Source organism: Mustela lutreola, chromosome 14, assembly GCF_030435805.1.
Source record: "Mustela lutreola isolate mMusLut2 chromosome 14, mMusLut2.pri, whole genome shotgun sequence".
Classification (NCBI taxonomy): domain Eukaryota; kingdom Metazoa; phylum Chordata; class Mammalia; order Carnivora; family Mustelidae; genus Mustela; species Mustela lutreola.
The window spans coordinates 47,203,000-47,228,964 of record NC_081303.1 but is presented as its reverse complement, the minus strand read 5'-3'; the positions used below and the strand labels follow the sequence as shown (position 1 = coordinate 47,228,964).

The 25,965-nt window shown below is 52.9% G+C and overlaps 1 protein-coding gene across 1 annotated transcript in view; it reads right to left on the bottom strand.

Moving 5' to 3' along the window:
* PKP1 (plakophilin 1) overlaps positions 1-18,257 on the bottom strand; it is a 50,109-nt gene extending 31,852 nt beyond the window's left edge. Inside the window, exons 1-2 of the mRNA XM_059146340.1 lie at positions 17,656-18,257; positions 7,542-7,648 (exon numbers count right to left, since the gene is read on the bottom strand). Of these exons, the coding sequence (XP_059002323.1) occupies positions 7,542-7,648; positions 17,656-17,857 (309 nt within the window). The 5' untranslated portion in view covers positions 17,858-18,257. The remainder of the gene's footprint in view (positions 1-7,541; positions 7,649-17,655) is intronic.
* Positions 18,258-25,965: the final 7,708 nt, after the last annotated feature.

The following is a 25,965-nucleotide window of genomic DNA, read 5'->3' as shown; positions in this document are numbered from 1 at the left end:
AAAAATAAAGAAGTTTACAATTATCCTTGGTTCTTCTGATCTTCCCTCTAAAGTCCCAGAGGGTCTCCTTTAAGTGTGAGAGGGAAGGTGAGAATAGTGACCAACTCATGCAGCTTTCCTTCTCCGGAGAAGCCATTTCCGTTCTATGGGGCCAGGGGGTCAGCGGCCTCACAGTGCCCACTGCGGCGTCTCACCCCCACCTCAGAGCTCTCTGTGAACCTAATGGAAGTACTTCCGGGGGCTCGCTGACAGACTGAGCTGGAGGAAGATGTAAACCAGGCTCTCCCGTCTCTCCTGAGGAGAGAGGCACCGTCTGAGGAGGGCCAGCGGCTGACCGTGTCCAGGGCTGGCAAAGCCCGATGCTGCCCACCACCTCTTTGGCTGCCCCACCGAGTCCCTGACCCTGACCCTGACCTCTGTCCCTGAGCATTCTGGCCAAATTGTCTGGCCTCCCGTCCCCCATGAGGATCCTCACTGCCTTATTCTGGGTCTGGTGCTCCTCAGGGGCACAAGGCAGGGGTGGGCAGCAGCCTTGCTGAGCTTAGGGGGCATGGCAGCTCCTACACCCCCAGGAATCGGTGGCAGGAGGCCAGGGAGGCTTACGAGACCCCTGGAGCTGGCAACATGCATACAGCTGCCCTCCTTGGGGGCGGTCAGTCAGAAAAGAGGGCCCAGACGCTACTGTCAGACCGAGCCCCAGGCCTAGGAGAGTTTGTCCTCCGCCCACATTCTCTCTGTGAGGGGCAGCCCTCCTCTCCTTTCACAACCCACTCCAAGCTCAGCTTAGCTCCTCTGGCGCCTGGCCTGGTTTTCTCCACTTGGAGCCCACCCTTGGACACCGCTGGCATGTACTTGCTGGAACCACGGTCCCCTCTCTTTGCAAGCCCATGGTGTGTACATGCGAGGCATTCCTCGATTCCTCTCTCCCAAGGAAGGCCATGGGCTCTGTGACATCAGAGCTGCGAAGAGATGCTGTCTGCTGACGGTCAGCCTGAGGCCCGGCCAGGGAGTCCCCGAATCTTAGCAACAGTCCCCAGGGCAGTGATGTTCTGAGAAGCCCACGGCCAGGCTGGGGCTTCTTCCTTCCCTCTGCCCCTCCCCCTCCCTTTAAGTTCCAACTCCAAGGCAGCGGAACTCCTCACATGGAAAGCAGAGCCCTTCTGGTAGACTATAGTTTAGGAAGGAGGGCCCCTCCCTGAGGGACACTCCAGATGTAGGTGTGGACCACAGGCTTCTTCCATAGGAGTGTCTCTAGCCTCAGCAAGGTGTCTGTGAAAACACACTACAAGCCAAGCTACTGCTTTCCACAGGGAGGGGTGGCCCGGGATCCGGCCCTGCCCACTCTTGCTCCCGCGCCTTATTCTCTCGGGCACATTCTGTCCCTCAGCAAGTAGGATCATTGTCTCTTCTTGTTGGGTGAGAGCCTGGGGCCCCGTGGGACCCTCCTATCTCCTAGGGCCGAGTGGGAGTGAGTCACGGGCTGGCAGCAGGGACACTGAGTTGGCAAACACATCAATCACTCCCTTTTGGGGCAGGAGCCATGCCCGCTTGGGAGAAGGAGACTGTATCCCCTCTATCTTTCTTCCCCTGGACTTTTCAAGAACAGAGGCCTGGCAGGCACAGCCAAAGGAACCCAGGTGGCTCAGGTGACATTCAGAGCTGAGAAATGGGAGCAGGGGAGGAGGTAGAGACTGAGTTTTACATCAGGGTCCTTATGAGGTAGAGCCATTGTCTGTGTCTGTTTCCTCTCTGTGAAGCTGAAGTAAATGAGGTCCTATCACCTTTCCGTCCTGTTGCAAGGGTTAATTAACTGCTGTTCTCCTGGTGCTTGGAGATGCTCAGATGAAAGCGGGGAGGAAGTGCAGAAGCCAGTATCCTTCCAGGGGCCTGAGGTGGGGGTCTTAGCGGGAGGACCTGCCCCTGCTCTCGGGGAGACCTCCATGTAGGCTTTGGCTATGGAGACCTGTGGCTACTCAGCTCTCCAGTCACATCTGAGAAGCTGGAGCTGAATGCGTCCTTGTCTCGGATCTAATCCCAATGTGCCTTCCTCCCTAGATGGGAAAGCCAGGGTCTGGAGAGGTGAAGACCACCCCAGATCCCTTAGCTGGTCGCAGCCCAGCTGAGATGAGAATCTAGGCCTCCCCTTAAAGTTCGGACATGCCAGAGCCATATCCCCATGCTGCCTTTTGGAACAGGAATTTCTACCCATTTTAGAGATGGGCAAGCTGAGTCTCAGTCAGGTTAAGAACCGGCCCAGACCACATAGCTAGTTAAGGGGCAAAGCCAAGATTTAGATCTGAAGTTCCTAGCCAAAGGGCAAGGCTTATTCCTCTACACCAATCTTTTTTTTGGGGGGGTGGGGGACAGACCGTGTTAACTGTGGATTGGTGAAGATGGTCTCTTTTTCTACTTCAAGGGCAAGGATCCTGTCATGTTTCTTTCTGGCAGCTCCTCTGTAAGAGTACTTGGCTCAGGGCCCTGCTTTTGTGGACACTCCAACCACATGGCTAACTGGAGAACACTGTGATTGGGTTTCCCATCCCCTATGGAAGCTTCATGCAGTTTCAACCCTCTGTCTGTAAAAGCGGGTCACCCAGGTGGCTTTAGGTATGGGTTGGGCAGGATCACTTCTTCTCAGGGTCAGGGTCTCTAACATGTCCACAAAACGCTGTCATGGGTAGATCATCAAATACTGGCACGTCAGTTAGGCAAGTTCAGTTAAGAATGGTTCAGGAGAAAGATCTGCCAGTGAATCCTGGATTAAAGTAGAGTAATAGGGACCATAAACAGGACAAAAGCAGAATTTTCCCTGGTTATACTCCTGGGGTTTCTCACCCTGAGGAGCATGGGGCTGACTGTAACTGAGCATGGATGAATGGTTCAATATGGCAGCACCCCAGGTGTGCCCTAGTCCAGACCTCCCGGCTGACGATGCCCACATGGGTTCCCTCTCCTAGAAATCAGGTCCTGGGCGGGAGGGGCTAGTTCAGTTCCTAACCGGAGAACATTTTACTTGATGTGACCTCCCAGAAGACCTGAATGCCTGATTTGTAAGTAGGAAAACCTTTTCAAGCTGGAGATGGTAGGAAAAGAGATAATTATCTTAATCCAGAAACATTCCCTGTAAATCAAAATTGTCCACTTGCCTCAGCTAGGACAAAGCCCTGTTGTAGGAACCCACTTTCAGCTTTGGAATGGAAGGGCTATGCCTTCCAGGGCCTCGAGCTCTCTACTCCCCTCAACTTGGTCTCAGCTGACCCAGAGGAAGGTATTCAAGGGATCCATTACAAGATCCCCTAATAGGAGTCAAACAGCTTCTACTTTCTCACCAGTGGCTATGGCGTGAAGTAATTCTGTTTGCGTCTCTGGCCTAGGAGAGGACCACTTAAGGAAGTCCTGTTTTTAATATGGGGGATGTGTGGGAAGATACCCTGACCTAGGGTTGCCAGATTTGGCAAATAAAAATACCAGATCTGAATTTCAGGTAAACAACAAGTAACATTTTAGTGTAAATATGTCCCAAGTATTGTATTTTATTGCATTTTATTTGGCGCCTCTGCCCTGACCCCCATTAGGCCCTAGAGCTGAGTGATTCCAGCTTGAGTTTAGGAAGGAAAAAATGGCTGCTCTCCTGCTTTTGAGTGAGACTGGCTGCTCAGGGAAACAGTAGGCTTGACTGGGGGACAGGAGAGGGAGGAAATGAAGGGATCTAAACTTGTAGGTTTCTTGTAGGTCCCTAAAACGTGGTTGTGGTATTAAAATATTGAGTTGTGAAAACCAAAACCAAACCAAAACAAAAACCTCAGATAAAGAGACTATCGGAAGTCTGGAGTAATGAGAGCAAAACTCCATTAGATTAGGAGTTAGGAAGCCAGGGGTCTAGTCTGCTGTCCTATTAAGTGGCTATGTGACTCTTGCTAATATACCCTCTCCGGACCTGGATATCCTCCGCTGTAAAGTGTCAGCTTCCCTGGGGCCCTAATATTTCACTAGTCTGGTTCTGAGAACCAGAGCACGGCACAGTCTGTTGATCCGAGATACTGAGCAGCGGGGTTAAAAAACTGCCCCATCCTTTGCTCCACCTCCCCTAAATCCTCCCTCTCCCTGAGGTCTGTGCCATCCTGGGGCTCCTGTCACGTCTCTGAAGGAGGAGGAGGTTGGAATGGCTGATAGAGAGTTGACTGGGTCGATGACTTTCTTTGTATCAATCTTCCCCTTTCTTTAAAGTCCTTGATGCTTTTTGTGTATCAGACTAACTTTAAGTTTTATTTTATGATAAGACTCTCTCTGGGGCACCTGGGTGACTCAATGGGTTAAAGCCTCTGCCTTCGGCTCGGGTCATGATCTCAGGGTCCAGGGATCGAGCCCTGCATTGGGCTCTCTGCTCAGCAGGGAGCCTACTTCCTCTCTCTCTGCCTGCCTCTCTGTCTACTTGTGATCTCTGTCAAATAAATAAATAAAATCTTTTCTTAATTTTTGATATAAGTGATCATCAACTATAAAGGTAAAGTTATACATCTATTTAAATTAGAAGACTATTGCTGATATAAAATATAAGATCAAATCATAAGGTAACACCATTGCTTTTTAAAGATTTTTAGAACTTTTGTTTGGGAACTGCCCGCAGATCCTTTGCATATTTAAATAACATATATACTTCATGGTGACCGATCTTTGTTATTTGAAGTTCATTTGATATTTGGAACTGGAGCTAAATCTGGGGAGTGAGGGGCTCAAAGTGGCTAATATTGTTTCTGGTGAAACACAGGTCATGCCAGTAAAGAAATGAGGCTGGTTTTCTTATATTATACGGCTCCTAAAATGACACTGATGGTTGTGTTTAAAAATTTTTTTCTTAGAGGGTCTGGAAATATTTTGAGCAACTGCAGAACTGCTGCAGTAGTCCAGGAGAGAAACTCCTGCCTGCATTCGACTTATCCTCCGACCTCCACGCTTCTCCCAACTTGACTACAAGTTCACTGAGGGCAAAGAGCGAGTCTCCTCAGCTGGGCGTCCACGGTGCGCGTCTCGCTCCCTGCCCTACCCCGGAGTTACTCAATGCAAGTTGGCTGACGGCGTGGACGTGAAGTATCTGAGGGAAAACGGTTCTTCAGCAGCTTTCAGCAACTTCTGAAACCTGCTGACGAGGCTTGTGCAGACGAAGCACAGCCTGCTCCTCTCATTCCCTGACTTGTGCCGCCATATTGGTTTCACCAGAAGGGAGGGGAGGAAATGGTCCTGTGCCAGTTGTACCAGCCATGGGAAAATCCCTCAGATGTAGATTATCTCACCGCCACTGAGCTCTATTACCTTTTGTCCCCCTCTCCTTCTCCCTAAGTCCTGGCCCCACTTGGTTTTGCCCCGTCCTTGGCTGATTATATGCCTGGCTCCAATATCAATTATTCCATTTCCTCCCTACCTCGCCCCCTCCCTCTGCCAAATCCTCGTGTGTGCTCAGCTCTTCACCGTTCCCATAGCCTCTCCTGAGCTGAGAGGAGACAGGACGTGCCTCAGCAGCTACCCTGACATGAGTCATGTCTGAAGTCCCGCCAGCGAAGAAGGAGCAAGGAGGGCTGGGCCTTAGGGCGCGGGAAAGGGAAGGAATTTTCGTGGATTGTCAGAAAACAGGCGCAGGGAGGGGTGGGGGCAGTTTGGGAGCATCAGAGGCTGTTGAGATTATTGAAGACAGAGTTGATTAACTAGAAGAAATGCCAAACGTGGATCATGTGGAGATTTTTTTTCTAGAGAAAGACCTCTGAAGGAATTCCTTTGCAGCTCTTGATTACAAATTTCCACGTGTAATGACCTCACACTGCCCATCTGATAACACTTCCCTGTTAACGTAACATCAACCTGTGGGTGAAGTATACACACAGATATCCTCATTCCCATTTTACAGATGAGAAGACTGAGACTCAGAGAAGTTAAGAAGTTTATCTAAAGTCACAGAGCCATGGAGTGGTAGAAACTGGACTAACCCAACTAAGCTTTAGAGGCTCTGATTTGTAACGAAATATATATGTAAAGACCTGTACCATCCAGGATTATTCATTCATACTGCTGGTGCAGTCCAGGGTCTCATATAAGCCTTTCTACTAAGTCATTTTCTCTAAGTCAGATTTGGTCTGGTCATCATTCTTGATGTCAAAGCACTTTATCTACATCTGTGCTTGATCTGTCAGCTTCTGGGCTCAGCCAACTGTCTATATGTTGTAGTGAGGATATCAACTGACATCAAAAATTAGAAAAATGGGAGGGAAATAAATTTGCAGGAAACCCGGTTAACTCTTTCCCTTGGTCCCTAACCTGGAGCATACAAGAAAAACGAATACTCCCCAATTAGCCCCAGCAAGAACTTAGAAAGGAAGGATCAAATTGACAACAAAAAGAACCCTTGACTCCTAAACCACCCACCCTCTCCCTTGCTCAGGACCCCAAAACTCAGGGGTGACACTTGTAAACAATGTGAACTCAAAGCAAATGCCACTGAAGCCTGGAGCCCCAAGAAGACAGTGCCCCAGATTCCTATGGAAAAGCAGCCTTTTGCTCCATCTGCATAATGTCTCACAAAAGAATTCCCAAGAACCATACAGGCTGATGTTGGAATTAGCAAAATAAGTGAAAGTCACAGATTTTGGAGACAGAGAGAAAAAGAAGGTGTCATTTAGCCCAATACCTCTGATATTGAAGAAGAGGAAAACTCCTACAGTGGCTTGTATATTTAAACCAGAACATTTACCATTGACCTTGGTGCAGGGGTAGGGCTAAATAAATATTTGTTCAGTAATGGATGGGTGGGCATAGTAGCTGGAAATCACACAGAAAGAAACTGACAGGGCCAGGATTAAAAGATCTAGAATAACCCTACCTTTGTTAGTTAAAAAAATAATAATAATAATAACCTTAAGACTGATGATCATCAATTTTTTTTTTCATGCACATTATTTCATTTTTCCAACATAGGGCTCAAACTCAGGACCCCGAGATTAAGCATTGCATGTTCTACCAACTGAGCTGGCCAGGTGCCCCTGTCCAACTTACAAACTCAACACTCCACTCCAGCATGTACTACAGGGGACAAGCTCTCTCAGCTCCAGGGGACTTCTAGAGCAGCGTCCTTGGTCATTGGCACATACTGAGCAGAAGGACCCCTCTAGGATTTTCCTCAAGATCTCGAAGTTAATCCATAAATGGAACTTAAGAATTCAAACCCCTCTCAAATCTATATCATAGCAGACATTCTAGAAAATGGACTTAAAACACATGCCCTTTTAAAAATGCTTTTTCTAAAATGTTCCCATTAGAGACATCTAGAAATATCCAATCAGCCCAAACAGCAAACTATACTGAGAGCCATCCACGAAGTAATGGGCAAGCAAACGGACCTGGTAGGGGCTGCTGGGCCTCACCTCAGGGACCAGCACAGCCCCTTCCCACCCCATGTCACTTTTCTCAGCAACCAATACAGGTTTGCTCCGCCACAAACCCTAAACCATCCCCACGAACATTCTGGGTCTTTTTGAATGGAAGTAGCTCCTTACCGGATATCCCCATGAGCCATTCCCCGCCTGGAACTTGGAGTAGTAGCTGCTCCGGCTGGTGGTCCCATAGTTGTTGTAATTGTCGGCCAAGCCATCATACATGGAACCTTGAGGACAAAGGCAGGGGGTTAGGACAGGGGTGGCCATGCTCTTCACTCGCCTCTCCTCCCCACAGTATCTGGGTCCACCATGCCCCATGGAAGAGACCAGGGCTGAGCTCCTGAAGGAAGAGAATAACGAATACATCATCTGCTTGCTGTCTCTGTCTCTCTACTCTACCTCCTCCACGGTCAGGGCCAAGAAAGGGCCCAGGCCGACTATTGCAGGGACAGCTCTGCAAATCTTGGCCGAGCCCTTCCTGGGCCGACTGAATGTCTCCTTGCTGCTGGGGGTCGTTGACACCTACAAGCCAGGAGTTGGCCGGGAGGGCCATGGAGCACCGCCATTCGGTTCTGGGGAATCACGAATCCACATTCCACAAGGATAAGCTCCCCACTGGGGGAGGACTGGCAGGATCTCAGCATTCCAGGTCCAGAGCTCTGGGGTCAGAGCCACAGACCAGTGAGAGCTGATGAGAAGCCAATTCAGGGCAAGACTCTGGTTCCAAATCTCAGTCCACCGCTGCTAGTGATGACACGGTCTCTTGTCCCTTCCTTCATCTCCTACATGCTCCAGATGGGGAAGGGGGGTGGCCACCAACCTCAAAGGCCCCAGTGAGGATTAATTAATGTTTTCAGAGTGTTTGGAGACCCACAAATGACAGGCTCAGTAAGAGGACAGAGTGTCATTAGGGTTATTAGCGGCAAAATGGCTTTGAATCATAGAAATCCGAACTGGGTTTTGGGCTCCTGGTGGGGCTGCCTTCCCTTCTCCCCTTCACCAGGTGGGCCCTAAAGGACAGTCCCCCAATTCTGCAAAAGTTGGTCTGTTGGCTGCTTTACTGTCCTTGAAACACAGCTGACTGGGACAGAGCCATGACTTTGCTCACACATGCCCCTGGCCGAGTCTGCCTTCCCTTCTCGGCCACAACATTCAGATCTCACCTATCTTCCAAGGCCAAGCTCGGGATCTCATCCCTTTGGGGAAGCCTCTTCTGTCCAGCCTTGCCCAGGGTGATCTCTTCTACCTCTAAACACGTCCTTCTCTGCTGTCTGGACCCTGAGTCACATCCTGCCTGCTGTCCCACCATTCCCTACACTGGGATCGGCATGAGGGGGAAGCCAGGGCTCTGTGGCCTAGGCATCCAGAGCAAGGCTTGCCCTACACTTTTTTACATGATGAGCTTTCTGGGGAAAAACGGAAAGTGGGATCCAGTGAGAGCCTCCTAAGGGGAATGGGCACTTCTTTTCAGAAGTGGTGGTCAGACTCCAGCGTCAGAAGCCCCGTCTAGTGGGAAGGGTTTGACAGTGATCTTACCTGGCCAAATTAGCTCCTTCCCTTCTGCCACACCCACTCAGATTCCTAAGCCTTTTTAGGGTAATGGGTGGCCGGGGGGGGGGGGGTAGTACTGAGAGAAGGAATACCAGGGGTGGGGAGGGCGGCAGCTTTGGAATGTGCCAGGTGTCTCTGCTCGGTGCCATTTCTTCTGTCTGAAGCCACCTAGAGGACTGCCCCATTGCACACAGGAGGGGTGAGCGGCCCTGATTCCCATCCCCTCCCCTGCCATCATGGAGGATCAACAGGCCATTAGTGTTATCGGCTGTGGCAGAGATAACTTGCCCTGGGAGCGCAGAGCTGTTGACATTGGTCTTGGCTCTGACATTTGGGCAAGTCACTTGTTCTCTCTGGGCCTCAGCTGCTTCTGTAGAAAGAAGGGGTTGGCCTCTCTATGCCCCGAAGGCCCCATACAGCGCCAGCGTTCCATGGCTGTGTGATTACAGGGACCCGTGCGTGCCCCATGGCATCCATAGAAGCTTGCAAGGAGGATGAGGAGACATCAAAGCCTACACCACCACTTCCTTTGCTGCCTGCCTCAGGGTCCTCCCTGAGGTATCCTGCGGGCCCAGGCCTGGCTCCTGAGGGGACTCTCCCTGAGCCTCTGACTTCATCCAAGCTCCCTACTAAGTGCAGGCAGCTGGTTCCTCTTCCTTTCTTGGGAAGCTGCCCACCCAGGAAAGGCTGCACTTTGTCAGGAGGAGTCTAGAAGCAGTCTCATGGGCTGAGATCCAGACCCAGCTTACTCCAGGGAAGGGGCTATAGGCAGGACCCTAGGCACACACAGTCGGGCCCTGAGGCAGCTGACAGCTGGTCTTGTCTGACTCCCCTCCATACAGCCTACTTCTATCATCCCTTCCAGGGTTTCACGGGCCAGAGGTCACTTGGCTGTTGGCCCGGGAGCAGGGATGTCTCACCCAAGGACAGCTGCGGGTCAGCCAGCAGCTTTTAGAAGGAAAATCCGGGATGGTGACAGACAAAGAGTTCTATGGAGCCCCAGGGAGGCCTTCTGCTAGGGGAGGCATAACCCAGGAGGCTCAGTGGAAGGCAGGCTCCCATGGGATCTCCACTTCTTCTCAAAAGGGAATCTGTCAGCAGTGACATCACTGACTCTCTTGGTCATCAGATGAAGTACCTCCTCCATGTCCTGTGCCTGCCCGCCTCCCTCGCTCCTCCATGTGGGAGGCAGAGAGTTCTCTGCCATGGAGGCAGGGGTGAATAAGACCTCTGGAATGCTCTATGCTTCCAAAAGCCAGTCCTTGTGTCAGAGTGGTGACTTTAGTGATAACAGGTGTGGGCTATGGCATTTACTTCTGGTGGGACCAAGGCCTCCAGGCCCTTCCACGTGGCTTCTGAAGGCAATCCCTAAGATCCATCTGCAACTGGGGGTAAGATCACCACCTTAAGATGCTTTGCTTGGCTTCCTCGTGATAAAGAGGCTGCCATCACACCAGCCAGCACTGCTTCTCTGGCAAAGGTTCTGGTAAGGCCTAAGAGGAGTGCCCGATGACCAAAGACATGCAGGTAGGAGGTGAGGTAAGCTCTATTAATAAGAGTGCTGCTCCCCTCTCCTGACCCTAGGGTGTCTGCATGGTACACATTACCCTCGGAAACTCAGGTTCAACAGCAAGAACATGGGGGTTCTCCATGACAGTGATGGTAATAGCTCTGACAGCATTTCCTTCTCTATCAAGTCTGCTGACTTCTTCACAACTCATTTCTAGGTAGCCTTTCCAGATTAACTCCACCTGGTCCCATCACCCCTGGCTGACCGCCTCCTCATAACAGGGGCACTGTCAGGTGTAGTCGGTTCTCCATCTCATGACTGTGACAGTACCCACCGTCATGTACTTCGGGCACTCACTGAAGCAGGCATCATGTCTCTCCTTTCCCTGGGATCTTGGGCACAGGGCATGGCTCTGGCTGGGGCCGGGCCAAACCTGGACTAAGTGGGTCCTTTTTGTCAACCAGTTCACACCTCATGGCCGAGGGGCTTCGGTGCCTGATGCCTGGAGGCTCCATGTCCCCCAGATTGTAGCATGGGACTGGGGTCCTTGAAGGCTACTCAATCAGGCCCTTCTCCCACCCAAAGACATCCTGCTGGGTGGGGTAATCCAGGAAGATGGAGGATCTGAGAGGAGCTGAGAAGACGCACATCTACGTCCTTGAGGAGGAGTCTTGGTGTCGGGGGGGGGGGGGTAAAGGGAGGTGATCCCAGCACCCAGCTCACCCCACAGAATCACCCCGGACTCTTGTAGCCGAGCGCCCGCATTCCCACTGTTTCCTCCATAAGGGTGCGCACGCCAGAAGCAAAGGGTGGCGGCTTCTCAGCGGAGCTGCCTGCCAGACAAACTTGTGCCTTGACCCTAGGAGGCATCTGCCTACCCTCAGAACCCCAAGGTCAAAGAGCAAAGGTCTCAGAGAACGTATTGCTTTCTCCAGCGTACCATCAGTTCCAGCTGCTCTGTCCACACAGCTTGTCTCATCTGGGTCAGCGTTCCAGGGTGAAAAGCCATCTCAAAAAACCCACCACTCAGATCGTCAGTGTCCCTGGATGCCGCTTGCCTTTGCTGCCTATGACGAGGGTCTGGTTCTCTCTGGTGTCCCAGGGGGCAGTGCAAGCTTTCTTGGCTACCAAAGCTTTACGGAAGGCCACTTCTTTTTTGGGATACACGGGCTTCTCCCTCCGGCGGGGATGGGCCAACCCTTGCAGGAATGACTCATCCTCTTCTACCTTCCAAGCCCTCAAATGGGTCACACCCACCGCACCTGAAACATTCTTTCTCTTCTTCTCAGCCAAACCCTCTCCCTGCATTCAACACCCTGCACCAAAATCAGCTTCTTCTAGAGGTGACCCCACCCAGCTCTGGGCACTCCAAACCCTCTAGCGTAACCAGATCGGCTTTCTGGCCAGCTGCTCCACTCACTCTGTGCTGGCCTGTGTGTTCCTCAGTGTGGTTTCTGTACACAGGTGTGTGTGTGTGTGTACATGCACATGTGCTTATGGGCCCTTCTCCCAGAAAGCAAGGAGGCTGAGAACTCCCTGGAGCAAGAGATCTTCTGCTTGCCCCCTACTCCTGACCCCAGGACCAGGGTCTGCCTGGACAAGGCACTCGTGACTTCTGCCTGCCTGACCAACAGGCTGCCCACAGGGACAGAGTTCATCTGAAACCGCTTTCCTCCACTTCCTCCTTCCCCTGATCCCTCTCCCTTGCTGGTCAGGTGGCCTTGCCACAGCACAGGCCGCACTGCATGTGAGTCTCTTGTTTGGTCTGTGTCCCATAAGGCCCATGTCCCATAAGCTCTTCTGGCTTCTACGCTGATGTAAAGCCCATCTGCTCCTCGACGCAGAACACTTGGGAAAGGAAGCTCATTATCTTTCAGCGCTGAAAATGCTCTTATTTCACCCCTGGAAATTTCTTCTACTCATGGTGCTCAGTAAGGCTAAACCCATCACCAGAAGAATTTAAATGAGGTACTAGGAAGAGCTGCCTGAAGACATTTCTGGGAGGATATACCTCTGGGAGGTTCAAGATTGGGCACAAAGGGTGCCCGTGGGAATGTTCAGGTGCCCAAGGGAGGGGAATGGCCAGATGTCCTCCCATTTCCTTCTGCTCAGGCCAGCTGGGAGTGTTGTCGACATTCCTGTCTGGAAGCTTCCACGCCTAAGAAGGGCAAGGAGTTCAGCGCAACCTCACCAGGCACTTTGGTGTGGTTCTTGCCCTTCTCCTGGGCACGTGTATGGAAGAGGGATGCTGCCACAGGGCTCTCCCCCAAGCTCTGCTGGGACGCGTTCGAGCCCAGCTCTGCTGCAGCCCCCCTTTCTCTTTCTGATCCTCTGTTCCTGGCCACCACGAAACCCAAGGCCTGGGCAGGGAGTGGGAGCATCTCGTGGGGACAGGGCTGGCATGGGGGCAGGGTGGTGGATTCGTGTGGACAAAGGTCAGAAGAGGACACAGCTCCCCTGCTGGGGATCCAGACTAAAACACGGTCATCAGCAATCACCACCTTAGATGACTATCCGTCTTTATGCCTGTCTCTGTGTACGTGTGTGAAATCAGAATCTCTGAGGTGGGATGGAGGCATTTGCCTTTTTAAAAATTCCCAGATGGTTTCAGCATATAGTCAGGTTTGAGAGCAGCAGAGTGGATGGCTTCTGGTATATTAGGATGTTTACAAGAAGGAAACCATGGGATTATCACTGAGGGGACGAGTTTTTTTGTAGGACAGCTACAGACAGTGTGGAGGCACAGTCTGCCAAGGGAGGGAGTAATGGGATCTATTTCCAGAGATGGCTACCATCATAGCACACTTTTGAGATGATCTAATCCGATCTCGTACAGTTGTAGAGACCCAGAGAGAGGCAATGACTTGTCCAAGGTCAAACACCAGTTAGCAATCCGTCCAGGTAGAACTCAGGTTTCCTGACACCAGCCTGGACTCCTGCCCTCGCACAGACTGCAAGGTGGGGTCTGTGTGTGTGTAAGAATGTGCCTACATGTACGTATGTGCATGGCTATGAGTATATATGCATGTAAGTGTGTGTGCATGTGCAGTGCGCATCTGCAAAGAACATCACCTGAGGATAGCTACCATGCTTCCATCTTATTTTGTCCAAACATCACACACCTTCTCGGGGCCATCCCCGTGATAGAAATAGTTTTCAGATTTGTAGACCTGAAATGATTGGCTTGTTGATATTTACAATCTGGCGTATGGGGAGAAACATTTGTTTCTTTTTCTTTTTCTTTTTTTTAAACTTCTGCCAATGAGTTTAACTAAGGAGCAGGGTCCAGGTAAACAGCATTTGCTGTACAACATTCTGGAATACCTGGCATTTTTGTATGTGTTGTAACAGGCGAACGGAAATTCTGGTAAAACCTCAGCTTCGAGCCAAGATATATTGTAAAGAAATAGGAATTGGTTCATCTGCAGTTTAATGAGGCCGTTTCGCTGCTGGGACAAGTTAAAGCTCAGACACCCTTTACCCTCTCCAATGCCAGCTTTGGTCCCGAGAAAACAACCCCAGGAGTGATGTCCGTTCATGGTCTGTGGTCAGGAACGGGCAACTTTCAAGACAGTAGAATGAGCAGAACCTCACACGGGCAGAGGTTCCTGCCGAGACACAGCCAAAAGCGGATACAGAAAGGCCAACAAAGGCGGGTCCCGAGGCAGGGACCTTCACCTGTGCACACCACGGCCACCAAGCCAGCACAAGCCTGCCCCCTAGGACAGCCTTAAATAGTAACTGCCCTATGAGGGACAGATGGAGCATGACGAAGTGGGGGATAGGCTCAGAGTGGCCCCAACCCTATCTCCGATGAGGGGGAAATACAGGTTTGGCCATGTCAGAGAGAAGAAAGGAGAAGGTTGAAAGTGAGGAATCACAGATGTCTCAGCATGGAGTGAAACAAGCAAGGACAATGACTCTGCTCTGCTCCTGTTGAGATTTCTTTGGAATGAGAAGTGATACAAAAAAGAAAGGCGGTGTCGTTAGACTGTCTGTGGGATGTGTATTCATGGTGACGCTGAAGTTGGACCAAGTGAGATTCAGGTTAAGCTTTAGGAAGAGGTTCCGAGTGATGTTCTAAAGAACCGGAATGTGGGAAAATATTTCCGTGTGGGTTGCCTAACTGATGCACTAACCCTTGACCCCCCCCCCCCCCCCCACCAGGGCAGCTCAGGATAAACACCTGTGTGGACTTTCCCGTCCCAGGCTGGTCAAGTCTCCCTAGCAAAGGGAAAATCTTCCCTAGCAAAGGGAAAACCCTAGCAAAAAAAATCTTTGGCTGAACAGCTCCATCATCGCCTCGGTTTTCTCCGCCTCCCATAGTCTGAGAAGACGCCCTGCTGTGCAGACGCAAGGACACTCTGGAAACACAGGACAGCAATACTTAGCGGCCAGTTCAGAAAAAGGCCCAGATGGGCAGGCAGGTTCAGAACAGCCTCCTTCTGCAGGTCTCCCAAACCGAGCCCCCTCCTCCCTCCCTGGGGACGTCCTGACCAGGGCGAGGCCTTTATCACATCTGCTGGTTTTGGGGAAGGCATGGGTGGAAATAGGTGTTGAGAGTCAGGCTCCTTTCAAGGGGCTCCTCTCGCAGCCCTTGGGGACTGGGACTTGGGGACTTCTGTCTTGCCAACAAGACAGAAGAGAACCCTCTTGGGGACAGACTCTGGAGAAAAGCAGGTTCTATTGCTGGGACCACCAGTGGCCGATTCCTTACTGTTCTTTACGAGGTACAAGGAGAGGTTTCAACCTGCCAGGGAACCTGTGAGGTGTGACTTGCCTTCTCCGGGGTGGATGTTCTCAACCCGAGGAGCCCTGGTGGGATTCTGGGGTCCCAAGAGAACCAAATCCCCTAGAGAATTAGACTCTTCTCTCTTGAAGGAGAATTCTAGTGTGCCCGGGATGGGGTTGGGGAGTTGGTTAAAGCAATGACCCCCAGGTATGGTCCTTCCACAACTCCCAGCTCACCCCTCCCAGCAACCAGAGCAGATGCGTGCTAAATAAACCAACACAAAAAAAGAGAGAAAAGTTAACAGGAATGGCCACTGAGCAAATAGGGAATGCCTGGGCGGTTCTGATGAAGAGAGGAGGGAAATCTGATGAAAACAAAGCCAGATAAACCAGAAACACCAGCTCCAAGTGACCCAACCGCCTCTTCCACATAGGATGCCTCTGGGGAAACTGCCCCTGTGGGAAGCTCGCCAGAGCTGAGGGCAGAGGGGACACACCTACAGGGTCAGTCCTTGGAGAGGCCTGTTTCTGGAGAGGGAGGCATTAGCTGAGGAAGTCGAAGCTCACCTGGCTGGAGTCCCCTGGAGGACCTTGGGATGGTGAGAAGGAGAGCCCATCGAGTAGGTGTTACCATCAAAGGGCAAGGTCAGAAACAGAGCACACGCCCCGCATCCCCATAGGTGGGAAGGAGAAGGGGTGTTTGGAGCATCCGGGATTTTTGAGATCTTTATGGAGCTGTGGCGGGGGATGGCATGGGAGTGGGAGAGGGACAGCTAAGTCTTGTGCCAAGAAGAGAGTAGGTTGTCTTGAGCTGTGACTGCGCTGTGGCCAGAAATGGGGACATTTTTTTTTTTTAATCCCAAACCTACTTCCAAAAAAGGTTGGTCAGCAGCTACCAAAGCACTAATTAAAAGAGGAAGCAAATACTCCGGAGTCTGGATGACATTGAGCAGAAGTGTGGCAGGAGAGCAACCAGGAGTCCAGGCCAGGGCAAAGGGCACACACAGCCGCAAAGACCTTTTAGGTTCGGGATGCAGGGAAATCCTTGGCCAGCCATTTTCTCTCCCTCAGCTTTACACAGGGGCCTCTCGGGAGTGAGAGAGAGAGGAAGAGAGACCAAGCCGGAGTAGGACACGTGAGCTGGTTTGTGTTTGTGTGTGTGTGTGTGTGTGTGTGAGGGATGGGCAGGGGTCTGTCTGTCTCTTTTGCCTCCTTCCTCTTTACTACCCCCCACTCCCCTTACTCTCTCTTAGAGGCCTGGCTCCATAAACAAGTGTTGGCTGACCGGTGCTGGTTTGCAGTCTGTAGAATCTCTATTAGCATTTACTAAATTTACCTAAACACACAAATAAGCAGAAAGTTTGCTAGTTTGAGTGGAATTCTTATGGGAATCCTTTGTATTAACGTATGTGGTCTATAAATTTTCCACAACCCTCCCTGCCAGATATTGTACCTTCCTCCTTGAGTTTCAGGAGTCCTATCCCTTTCTCCTAACCTCCCGGTGTGGGGGACCTCTCCACCGAGAGTGGGGACCAGGGCATTGATGGCTGGTCAGGCTGAGCACCTGAACTGGAAAAGCGCTCACCATGAGGTCTCAGCGCTGGGCGCCTTCTGGGATTTCCAGCCTGGCCAACCTCATTTCCTACCCTCCTCTAGACACTTGTTCCTTTCTACTTAAGCCAAGTGAGGCAGGGAGAATCCGGTGGGAAAGAAAGCCTCTGCACTAGCTACTGAGCAAAGAGGGCATCCGCAGCCACCCTTCCGGGCCTCGGGGAGCCTCCGGAGCGCACTAGTCTTGACGTGACCTTCGAACCAGATTCGCCTCTTCCAGGCGTGAGGCTCCCGCTAACGCGCTGCGCGTTCCGAGCGCTGGTCCTCGCTCCCTGCGGCACCTCCCCGTCCCGCTGCGCTCTCCTGAGCCCCTGCTCCCGCCACCGTGACTCCCTCGCCCGGACCGGCGGCCACGCACTGGTCCCACCTGGACGGGAGACCTACCGGCCCGGGCGCCGGCTACCTGGCTACCTGCCGATGGCGCCGCGTAACTCGAAGCGCAAAGGAGGGGCGGGGAGTGAGGGGTCGGGGGAGACCGAGCTGAGGGGCGGGGGGTGCTGTTCCCGGAACAGCCTGGGGTAAGAAAGCCTCCCCGACTCTGGGCCCGGGTGTACCGGCCCGCAGGCCGTCCTCAGCCTCGGCGCGCTGGAGAGACGGCCTTGGCCGTGACCCTCCCCTCGCCGCGCGAACCGCCTTCCCGCCCCCAGCCTGGGGCTTGCGCCAGCCGCTCGCCCGCCCCCGCCGCCGCCGCACCCCGTCAGACCGGCCGCGCAGACCCCGCGGTCCCTCGGCTCCCGGCAGTCCCGGGAGGCGCGCCACCTTGGGTCCCGGCCGCGCGGGCGCGGGGCGCGGGGCCAGGGCGCCCAGGTTGCGCGGGCGCCGAACCTTTACCTCGGTTGGAGTGGCTCAGGGTGGACGACTGGGAAGACTTGGACTTCTGCCGCTTGACGGTCATCATCACCTGCTCCTGCACGCGCTGCCTGCCCGACGTGCCGGTCTTCATCTTCTGGTCCGACGGCAAAGCCAGCGTGGAGTTGTCCTGGTCCGGGAAGCATTCGTACGCCAAGGCGGTCTTGAGCGGCGAGTGGTTCATGGCGTCGGGAGGCGCGGGCCGGGCCTGCGAGAGCCGAGAGGGGAGGCGAGGGGCGGCGGGCGGCAGGCGGGCGGCGGGCGAGCGGGCGGGCGCGGCTCTGCTGCGCTCAGCGGCTCCCGAGGGCCATAGAGTGAGTGGTCCTGGTGAGGCTCCCGGCGGCGGCTCTTGGCGCCTCCGCCCCGGCTTGTCCCTCTGCTGGCACTGGCGAGGCCCGCCCTCGGTCAGACTGGATATACCGCCCCTGCCCTGCACCACCCACTCCACTGGCTGCGCGCCGCCGCCGGGGCCGAGCTGCAGGGCGCTGCTGCTGCGGGAGCGAGCGCTCTTGAGGGGCAGGGCTGCGAGTCCCGATTATGGAACCTCGGCGTCTCCGGGCCCTCCACTCCTTTCTCTCGCTTCCCTCCCCTGTGACGTGCAGGAGGTGAGGCCCCCAGGGAGACGCCCCTCTATCCTGTCCCTGCTCGCTCATGGAGAAAGTATGTGCTCAGCTCAGGAACCCAGGGAGACTTCTCTCCAGGAAAAAGGAGTCTTTCTTGACCAGGTCCCCGGGAGAGCCAGAAATCCACCTTCTTCTGTCCTGAGGTCATGGCCTGGGGTGGGGAGAACTCCCAGGCCGAGGGATGAGGTACAGACCCTGTCCAAAGGGGTATTCTAGTCTTAGGCAGCTTCCACCTGAAGGAATGGTGTGTGTGTGTGTGTGTGTGTGTGTGTGTGTGTAGGGTGGAGGGTGGGAGGGGTGGGGGCAGAGGCATGTAATCCCAAGGACCAGACTGGAGATAGAAAACCACAGAAGTACACCTGTCATGCGTGGGCATGCCAGAGGAAAACGCCATGTGAACAGTGGGTCCTCTTTGAAACTCCAGACTTAGCCTGTAAAATGGTGCTGGCACACATTAGGAGCTCAATAAAAAGTACTTTTGAATGGATGAATGAGAGCTAGCCAACTTAAGGTAAATTTAAGTACCTTGTATCCTACTCAGATCCTTCCTGGAAACCTGGAAGGCTGCCTGCCCATAAAACTACCCCACTATGCGGACTTACTATTCTGGGACTTCTGTGTGCATTCTCCTAGACACACAAACCCCTGGGAGCACGTGTATAGTGACGTTCACAGAGCGAGGTCCCAGGCAAGCAGGTAGCCCCACCAGGAGTTGAGAATTTAAAAAACCACGTTGATGGAACGCTTCCTAAAAGACATCATACCCTGCCTTTCCTCCTTAAGCAAAAGACAGTCACAGAATTCACACACTTCTTAATGACTCAGGAGTCTCCTTCTGGACATCATTTCTGAACTGTGTAGCAGAGCAGCCCATCAGCTCCTTAGTTTTGGGGAGTCCTCCTGCGGTGTTACCCTCTCACAGCTGTCCCTTGAGCTGTCTTTTGTATTTGCCACTCACGGCTTACATACTTCATTTTTTAGTTTGTCTCCGATCTGCAGAGGAGGGAGCGGTCAGAGGCTACGCTTCCTGGGAATTATGGGATGAAGGATCGCAAAGCTAGATTGACAGTCTCAGGGACCTCATGAAGGTCACTTGCTCATTCCCTGGGAAGTGGGTGTTACACGCAGGGAGTCCCTCCTTCTCCCCATAATGCATGGGGTAGCCACGTGCCGAGCAGAATGTTGTAAAGCAGATCATAGTTTCCAATAGAAATAGTTTTATAATTGAGGGTTTGTTGTTCATAAGAACTTAGCATCAAATCAGTCAGAGAGGTGACCAACAATATGTCATAGATACAAAGGTTCAACACCTTTACACCTCTATCATCCCTTAAAATTTTAAGATTCTGCTTCCAGCCATAGGCTCTCCATAGGGATGGATGGATCCTTGGACATCATCCAGCCCAGTCTCCAAATTTTTCTGATGAGGAGATGGAGTAACTTGCCCAGGGTCACCCAGTTAAAGTGCGGCAAAGCCTTCATTCTAATCAGGCCTGGTGACTCCTGGGCCACTGCTCTTCCCTCCACACTATCTGACCTCCCTTATAAAAGTCCTATAAAATGAGCATTAAAGTACAGTGCTCACAGATTATATAAGGGCCCCAATGTACTATAAAGTATGCATGACAGCACATAAAAATACAACTCCATTGTATCACGCATTTAGCCTATCTAAAACCTAATATGCTAGCTATAATAAATGTTAATTATGTCTTTAAATAATGATAATTTTGCTACCTCTGTCATGTGGAAGGGCCCCGAAGGAGGTGATTGACACAGCCTATATTGTTATGAAAGGCCATACTTATCCCTGGAAGTTAAAACCGATCACCTCTAAAATTGTTTCCAGATATGAAGTTCAGATTTTTCTGAATACTTCTCTATTATTTTGATATTGACATTATTTTGATATATTGATAGTAATATCAAACATTTGCTGTGCTCCACAAGCAGCAAGCCTATAAACCAGGCATCGTTCTGGGCCCTTTGCAGGGACCATCTCATCTGAATCCTTATAGTGATCCTACATGGTGGGAATCACTATCAGGGCCATCATTTGTCTTTTTCAGGTGAGGAAACTGAGGCTTGGTGGGGGCGGGGCCACCAAGCTGGTAAGTGGCAGAGATGGGGCCAAACCCAGGCATCCAGGATCCAGAGTCTGGGCACCCCATGGTGGTGATTTCCCTGTGACAAGTAGCGGGCTCAAAAGCCTTCCACGGATCAATCTTTTAACAGGATCGATTTCCATCACGTGGCATGAAAGTCAGGCTGCCTGGCAGCAGGTTCCAGCTGGGTCACTAACTAGCTTCATGAAGGTGGACAAGTCCCTGCCTCTGGGCTGGCACCAAGTCTGTAAAGAGTGGGGATACATTGATAGCTCACCCAATCGACCCTTGCCCTAACACTCCGGGGTTCTGATGTCAATCATGGGGCTCTGTAAGGCAGGAGAATCTTGAACTCCAGGAGAATCCAGCTCCTCTGAACAAAGTTTCCTTTATCCCTACCACTCCACACCAGAGAGAAGGGAAACCCGGTGGTGGACAGAGAAGGGCTAATATCTGCAAAGCTGAGAGCAGGTTCGCTTGGCATTTTGTTATTTGTTATAATCCTCCAATAACCCCTGAAGAGATAGTATTTTGCAGAAGTGGAAACACACTTACAAATGTTAAGTCAGTGGTGAAGCCTTGCTTTGGACCAAGGTCTGACTTCCTGTCTGGGAGAAACAATGGAAGAGGGTTGGTCACACTGTCTGGTCTGAGACGCGCAAGGTATATTCAGGCTGGAAGGATTGGGTTGGGGTCCAAGTGCACGGTTTTGAGCCAGCAGGCCAGAGCTTCTCCCATCACCTCTCTCCTCTGCCTGCCTGAACCTCACCCCGTGTGGGACCCTGCCTCAGAACCAGGCCAGAGACGAGGGTAACAGTCCTAAGGTGAAGGATGGATGTCAGTGAGACCGTGTCACATCAACTGAGCTCTGAAATGCTTTCAGGTGACCTTCAGACCATGTTTTTAGATGACTAAAAATTTCTAAGGGGTAGGCGTTAATTTGAGTTTAGAAGGTGTGGGGTGATTTGGGAAAAGCATCTTAAAGCCAGTAAATTTTGATTGGATTCTGGAACAAGATGAGGACATTTTCATTCTCAAAGGTGTTAGAATGAATGAGCATGAATGGGGTTCTGATTCTCTTTGCTACCTTCCCTCCATTACCCGTGACCCAGATTTCACTTTTGACACGCAGGGCTTCCAGTGCCCTTGGAAGTAAGACACACTGTGACCTCAGGTTTCATTCATTAAAAAATGTGGTATGGATTTATATATTCAACAAGTATGTATGTGTGTGTGTATGTATTTACAGATGCATTTTTAAGTAGGTCCCAGGCCCATCCTGGCTCGAACTCATGACTTTGAGCTCCAGACCTGAGCTGATATCAAGAGTCAGCTAAGCCCCCTGAGCCACCCAGACCCCCCTTAGTAAATATTTATTGAACATCTACTATGTGACAGGGCTTGTCCTGGCATGGGGACTCCAGTGGTGAAGAAGACAAAGTCCTGCCTTTAGAGAGCTTACGATCTAGAGATGGCAGGAAGAGGGGCTGGCTGGGCCCGGTGAAGGCTGAGAGGAGGCCTCTGGGGCCCCTACTGCTTCCGAATGATTGGACTGAAGCTTCTCCTTGTTCTGGTTCTAGTCCCCACAGGTGACTGGACCGCTTCCCCCTCTATCTCAGACTGTTGCAGATAGCCCTAGGGAGTTGGAAGCCTTAACCTTCCTTTATGGATCCCTAAGCTTGCCATCACGGAGCCACAGTTCTTCTGTAACTGACCTGTGTTCCTGACCTTTGACTTCATGGACAGCCACGGTGGCCAAGGGGCCAGCTGCCTGTGTCCAGCCTTTTTGGTTGGACAGCTAACAGTCCTTTGGTCAGCTAGCAGGCTCCCCAGGGGCTTAACTCAGGCACCTTATAACCCTCCCTGATGAACCACACTGCCACCTCCCCAATCCTTAAATCATCTCCCTTATCATTTTGTTTCCCCACCAACCCTTCACCTACATGCCCCATGCAGATGCCTGCCTCTGCCTTTGCACACATGCGACTTCCTCTGCATGGGGCCCTCTCAGCCAATCACTTACGTAGGTCCTGAGCGCCCAAATGGGCTACGCACCGTGCCAGTCCCTGGGGACACAATCTGGGGCCTGGGGCCTGCTCTCTCCGGGCTTCCATTCTAAGGGGGCAGACAAAGAGTAAAGTTATAAATGAGCTGGCAAAATGCTTACGGATGATATGAAGTGTTGTGAGGGACACGAAAGAGAGGCTGGTGCAGAACAGAGCCCTGTTGCATGACAGGAGCTGCCCATCTCAGGAGCAGGGGATGGTGCTCCAGGCAGAGGGAACGGTGGTGTGAAGGCCATGAGCCTGGCACATTCTGGATCTGACAGACCAGTGAGGCCCAATATGCGGAGGGAGAGGAGGTGTGCACAAGAGGGACACAGAGGCAGGTGGGCTCACTGTCCCTTACAAATTGTGGGGATGAGGGAAACGTTCTGCCTCAGAGTAGGTTATTTAAATCCATTAAAATGAAAGGAAATGAGAAATTCAGTTCTTCAGACACACCAGCCGTGTCTCAACATGCTTGATAGCCGCGTGTCACTAGCAGCCACTGTGTGGGGACGGCACCGGATCATGCTGGAGCTTCCAGACCGCTGTCTGGGTTTGAACTTTTTTCTGAGAAGGATGAGAGGCCATTGAGAGGCCTTAAGCACGGAGGTGACAAGACACTCCCAGCTCCTGCTTTCCTGCCGCTTGTCAACATGTCTCTCCTATTGGTCCCTGCTGAGGAATTCCCAGACTATAATCAATACCCTCCTCCGGGGCCCTTCGTACCTGGTGCCTACCTGTGCTAAAGCTCTTGTCCCCACGTCACTGTCTTCACCTGCCTGAGTCTTCACCTGCCTGGGCGGCCCGAGGGAAGGCACGTGCGTGCTATTCCGCTCCCTTTCCCTGCTGTCCCCGTTGCTGGGACACGTGGGTTTTGTTGAACTGAATTTCCCTTCTTGCTCCAGAGCAAGTTCTTCATGGGGCCTCTTGGATGATTTAGACGCAACGCACCCAGGTCAAGCCTTTGGCTTTTTCCGGAGGCCAGTTTCTCTGACGACCTCCGTCCTCGTCTTCCACAGCTGGGGGTTCTCTCGGGAAGGCACGCGCAGCCCCTGGACCGTGGTGCTGAGCTCCGTGAGAGTGCGGGGAAACTGCCTTTCTCACCTCCTAAGGGACGTTTACTTCAGGAAGTAAGGATATGTACACGCCTTTGCCCTGTCCCTGTCATGGCGGGAGAAACCCACCCAGGAAGCCATCTTCCCAAGCATCTGAATGGATGAAGCTCTGTAGTAAACACGTTCTGAATCCGGGACCCTTGCTGCCCTCAGGGTACCGGGGCACGAATGGACCAGACTGTGGGTGCCTGCAGTAGGTCCGTGGCGCAAGACCATTGTGCCTGGAAGGCCCAGAGGGTGCTCCGAGAGAGCCTCCCAGCCCTGGACAGGAATATGGGGAAAATGGAGGGATGGGAACAGCGGAGGCCACGCCCCCAAGCCCTTTGGCAAGCGCCCTGATTGGACAACGAGAGCATGTGACTCTGGATCTTCCCATCCACAGAGGCCTGGGCAAGGGGTGTGGCCTGTGCGCGTTCACACTAGGGCCGCTCTGCTCTGGAGGGAGAGGAGGAGGGAGGGCAGGCAGCCCTGCTGAGAAGATGAGAAAGCAGGGGGTCTGGTGCAGAGGCTGGCCGAGCCAGGCCTGGATGAGTCCAAGGCAGGCAGGGCTGGCCAGCTAAGGGGAGAGGCAGGGTGTGCACCTAGAGCTCCCCGACAGGGCAGAACCCACTGTCTCAGAGCTGCCATTCTGGTCTCTCTGGGCGGGGTGGGTGGAGCTGCGGCGAGAGCGGGAGGGAAGGTGATGAATAACACAGCCGTGTCCCAACCGTCTGCTGTCAGCACTAGACGGGCTCCACTTCCCACCCCTCGGCCAACCCCAAATTCCAGCTGTGTGCTCCTGACACGAGCATCCCGGGACCTGCCTTTCCATCTGTCCTCTCCCCCCAGGCCAGCAGTGCTGTTTTGCAAACCCTTGGCAGGACTGAGGCTCTGGGCTTGAGTCCCAGCCTCAGGACAACGGGAAGCCCTCCGCTCTCCGCAGGAGCGGAAGCCCCTGGAGCGCAGACCCCAAGGCCCTTCCAGGGAGGCACCGTGGGAAAGCAGGGATGGGGCTTTGGAGCCAGCAGAGCAAATGTTGCACCCAGTGTTGCTCCTACTGCCATGCTGCTACCTGGAACAAGACACTTTACCTCTCTCGGTACCTCAGTTTCTTCATTTGTAACATTAGGTTAGTCACACTGACCTCCCAGAGCTCTTGGGACCATAAACCTGTATAAAATATCTTACCCAGTGCTTTGTACGCTGCAGGGGCTTAATGGTAAACAGAATTTCCTTCTATCCTCCTGTAGTGCCTCTGGTCTTTTATCGGACTGCCCTCTCTTCTGCCCTCCACTTGACACTATCTGGTTCCCAGTGTGTGCCTCTCCTCCTTAACCTCAGAGCCTCACACATTCCTCCCTCTCTTGGGAGCTGGGCCATACCTCCTGCCAGGCTCTGCTCGACCTCTCTCCCATCGCCCCCATCTCTCCTCCCCTCCTGGCCCAGTACTGCTGTCTACAATGTGGCTCTGCCATGATTGCCCTTGGAAACATCAGAACCTCAGAGGTGGAAGGGACCTCGGAGACCATCTGGTTTAGCGCCTCGATTTGTCAGAAGAGGCAGCTGAGCACAGAGAGGCACGGTGACATGCCCTTTGAAGGCCTGGGTGTCTGGGTCTTGCTTCTCCCACCATGGGGGGCACAGTCCCCTCCTCCCTTTGGGGGAGGATGGGGGTAGGTGGTTGGGCGATAGGCCTGAAGGGAAGCCAAAACAGGAGAGGAGCCCAGTAGGCGGTGGTTCCTGGAGCTGCCCCTTCTGCTGCTCTGTACTGGAAGAATGGCTAGCCTTTGGGGGGGGGGCGGGGCAGCAGCCCAGGGAAAGGCTGTGGGAGCCCCGAAGCTGGCAGCTGCATGGGGTATGTGCCCCAAGTGCTGGGCAGCCGTGCTCTCCCCATCTCTGCCTCAGTGTCACCTGCCCAGCCCCAACCCCAGCCCCGCACAGCCTTGATGGTAATTTGATGAGTCACCCGCCCGCGCCTGCAGACAGGGCAGCCACACCCAGAGCAGCTGGCCCCCCAACGGTGCTTCTGCTCCGAGCTGCTGCTCCAGCAGCCTGCCAGGCCGTGGATGGGCGCTGATGGGGAGCCGTGACGCTCCGGGGCCTTGGGCCAAGCTGAGAGCCTCCTGAGTGGCAGAGCCTCCTGTCTGCAATGCCCCATCGCCATGGCCAAGGCCTCCTGAGAACAGTCCAGCCCAGCTTCCTTCTTATAAGGAGCAACCAATCACAAGCCATGGGCCAGGTGCCTCCCAGATCTGTGCTCAGTAGAGCCCTGGGCTTCTGGCTGCTGCCAGATCTGTAGGCTGCCACCATCTGGATCTGAGTTAGGAGCCATGACTGGTCACTTAGGCTGGCTCTCTCTGCCTGGCAGGCTGCTGTCTCATCTCTGTGCATTCAGTCCTATCGTGATCCTGCCTACCTAGCC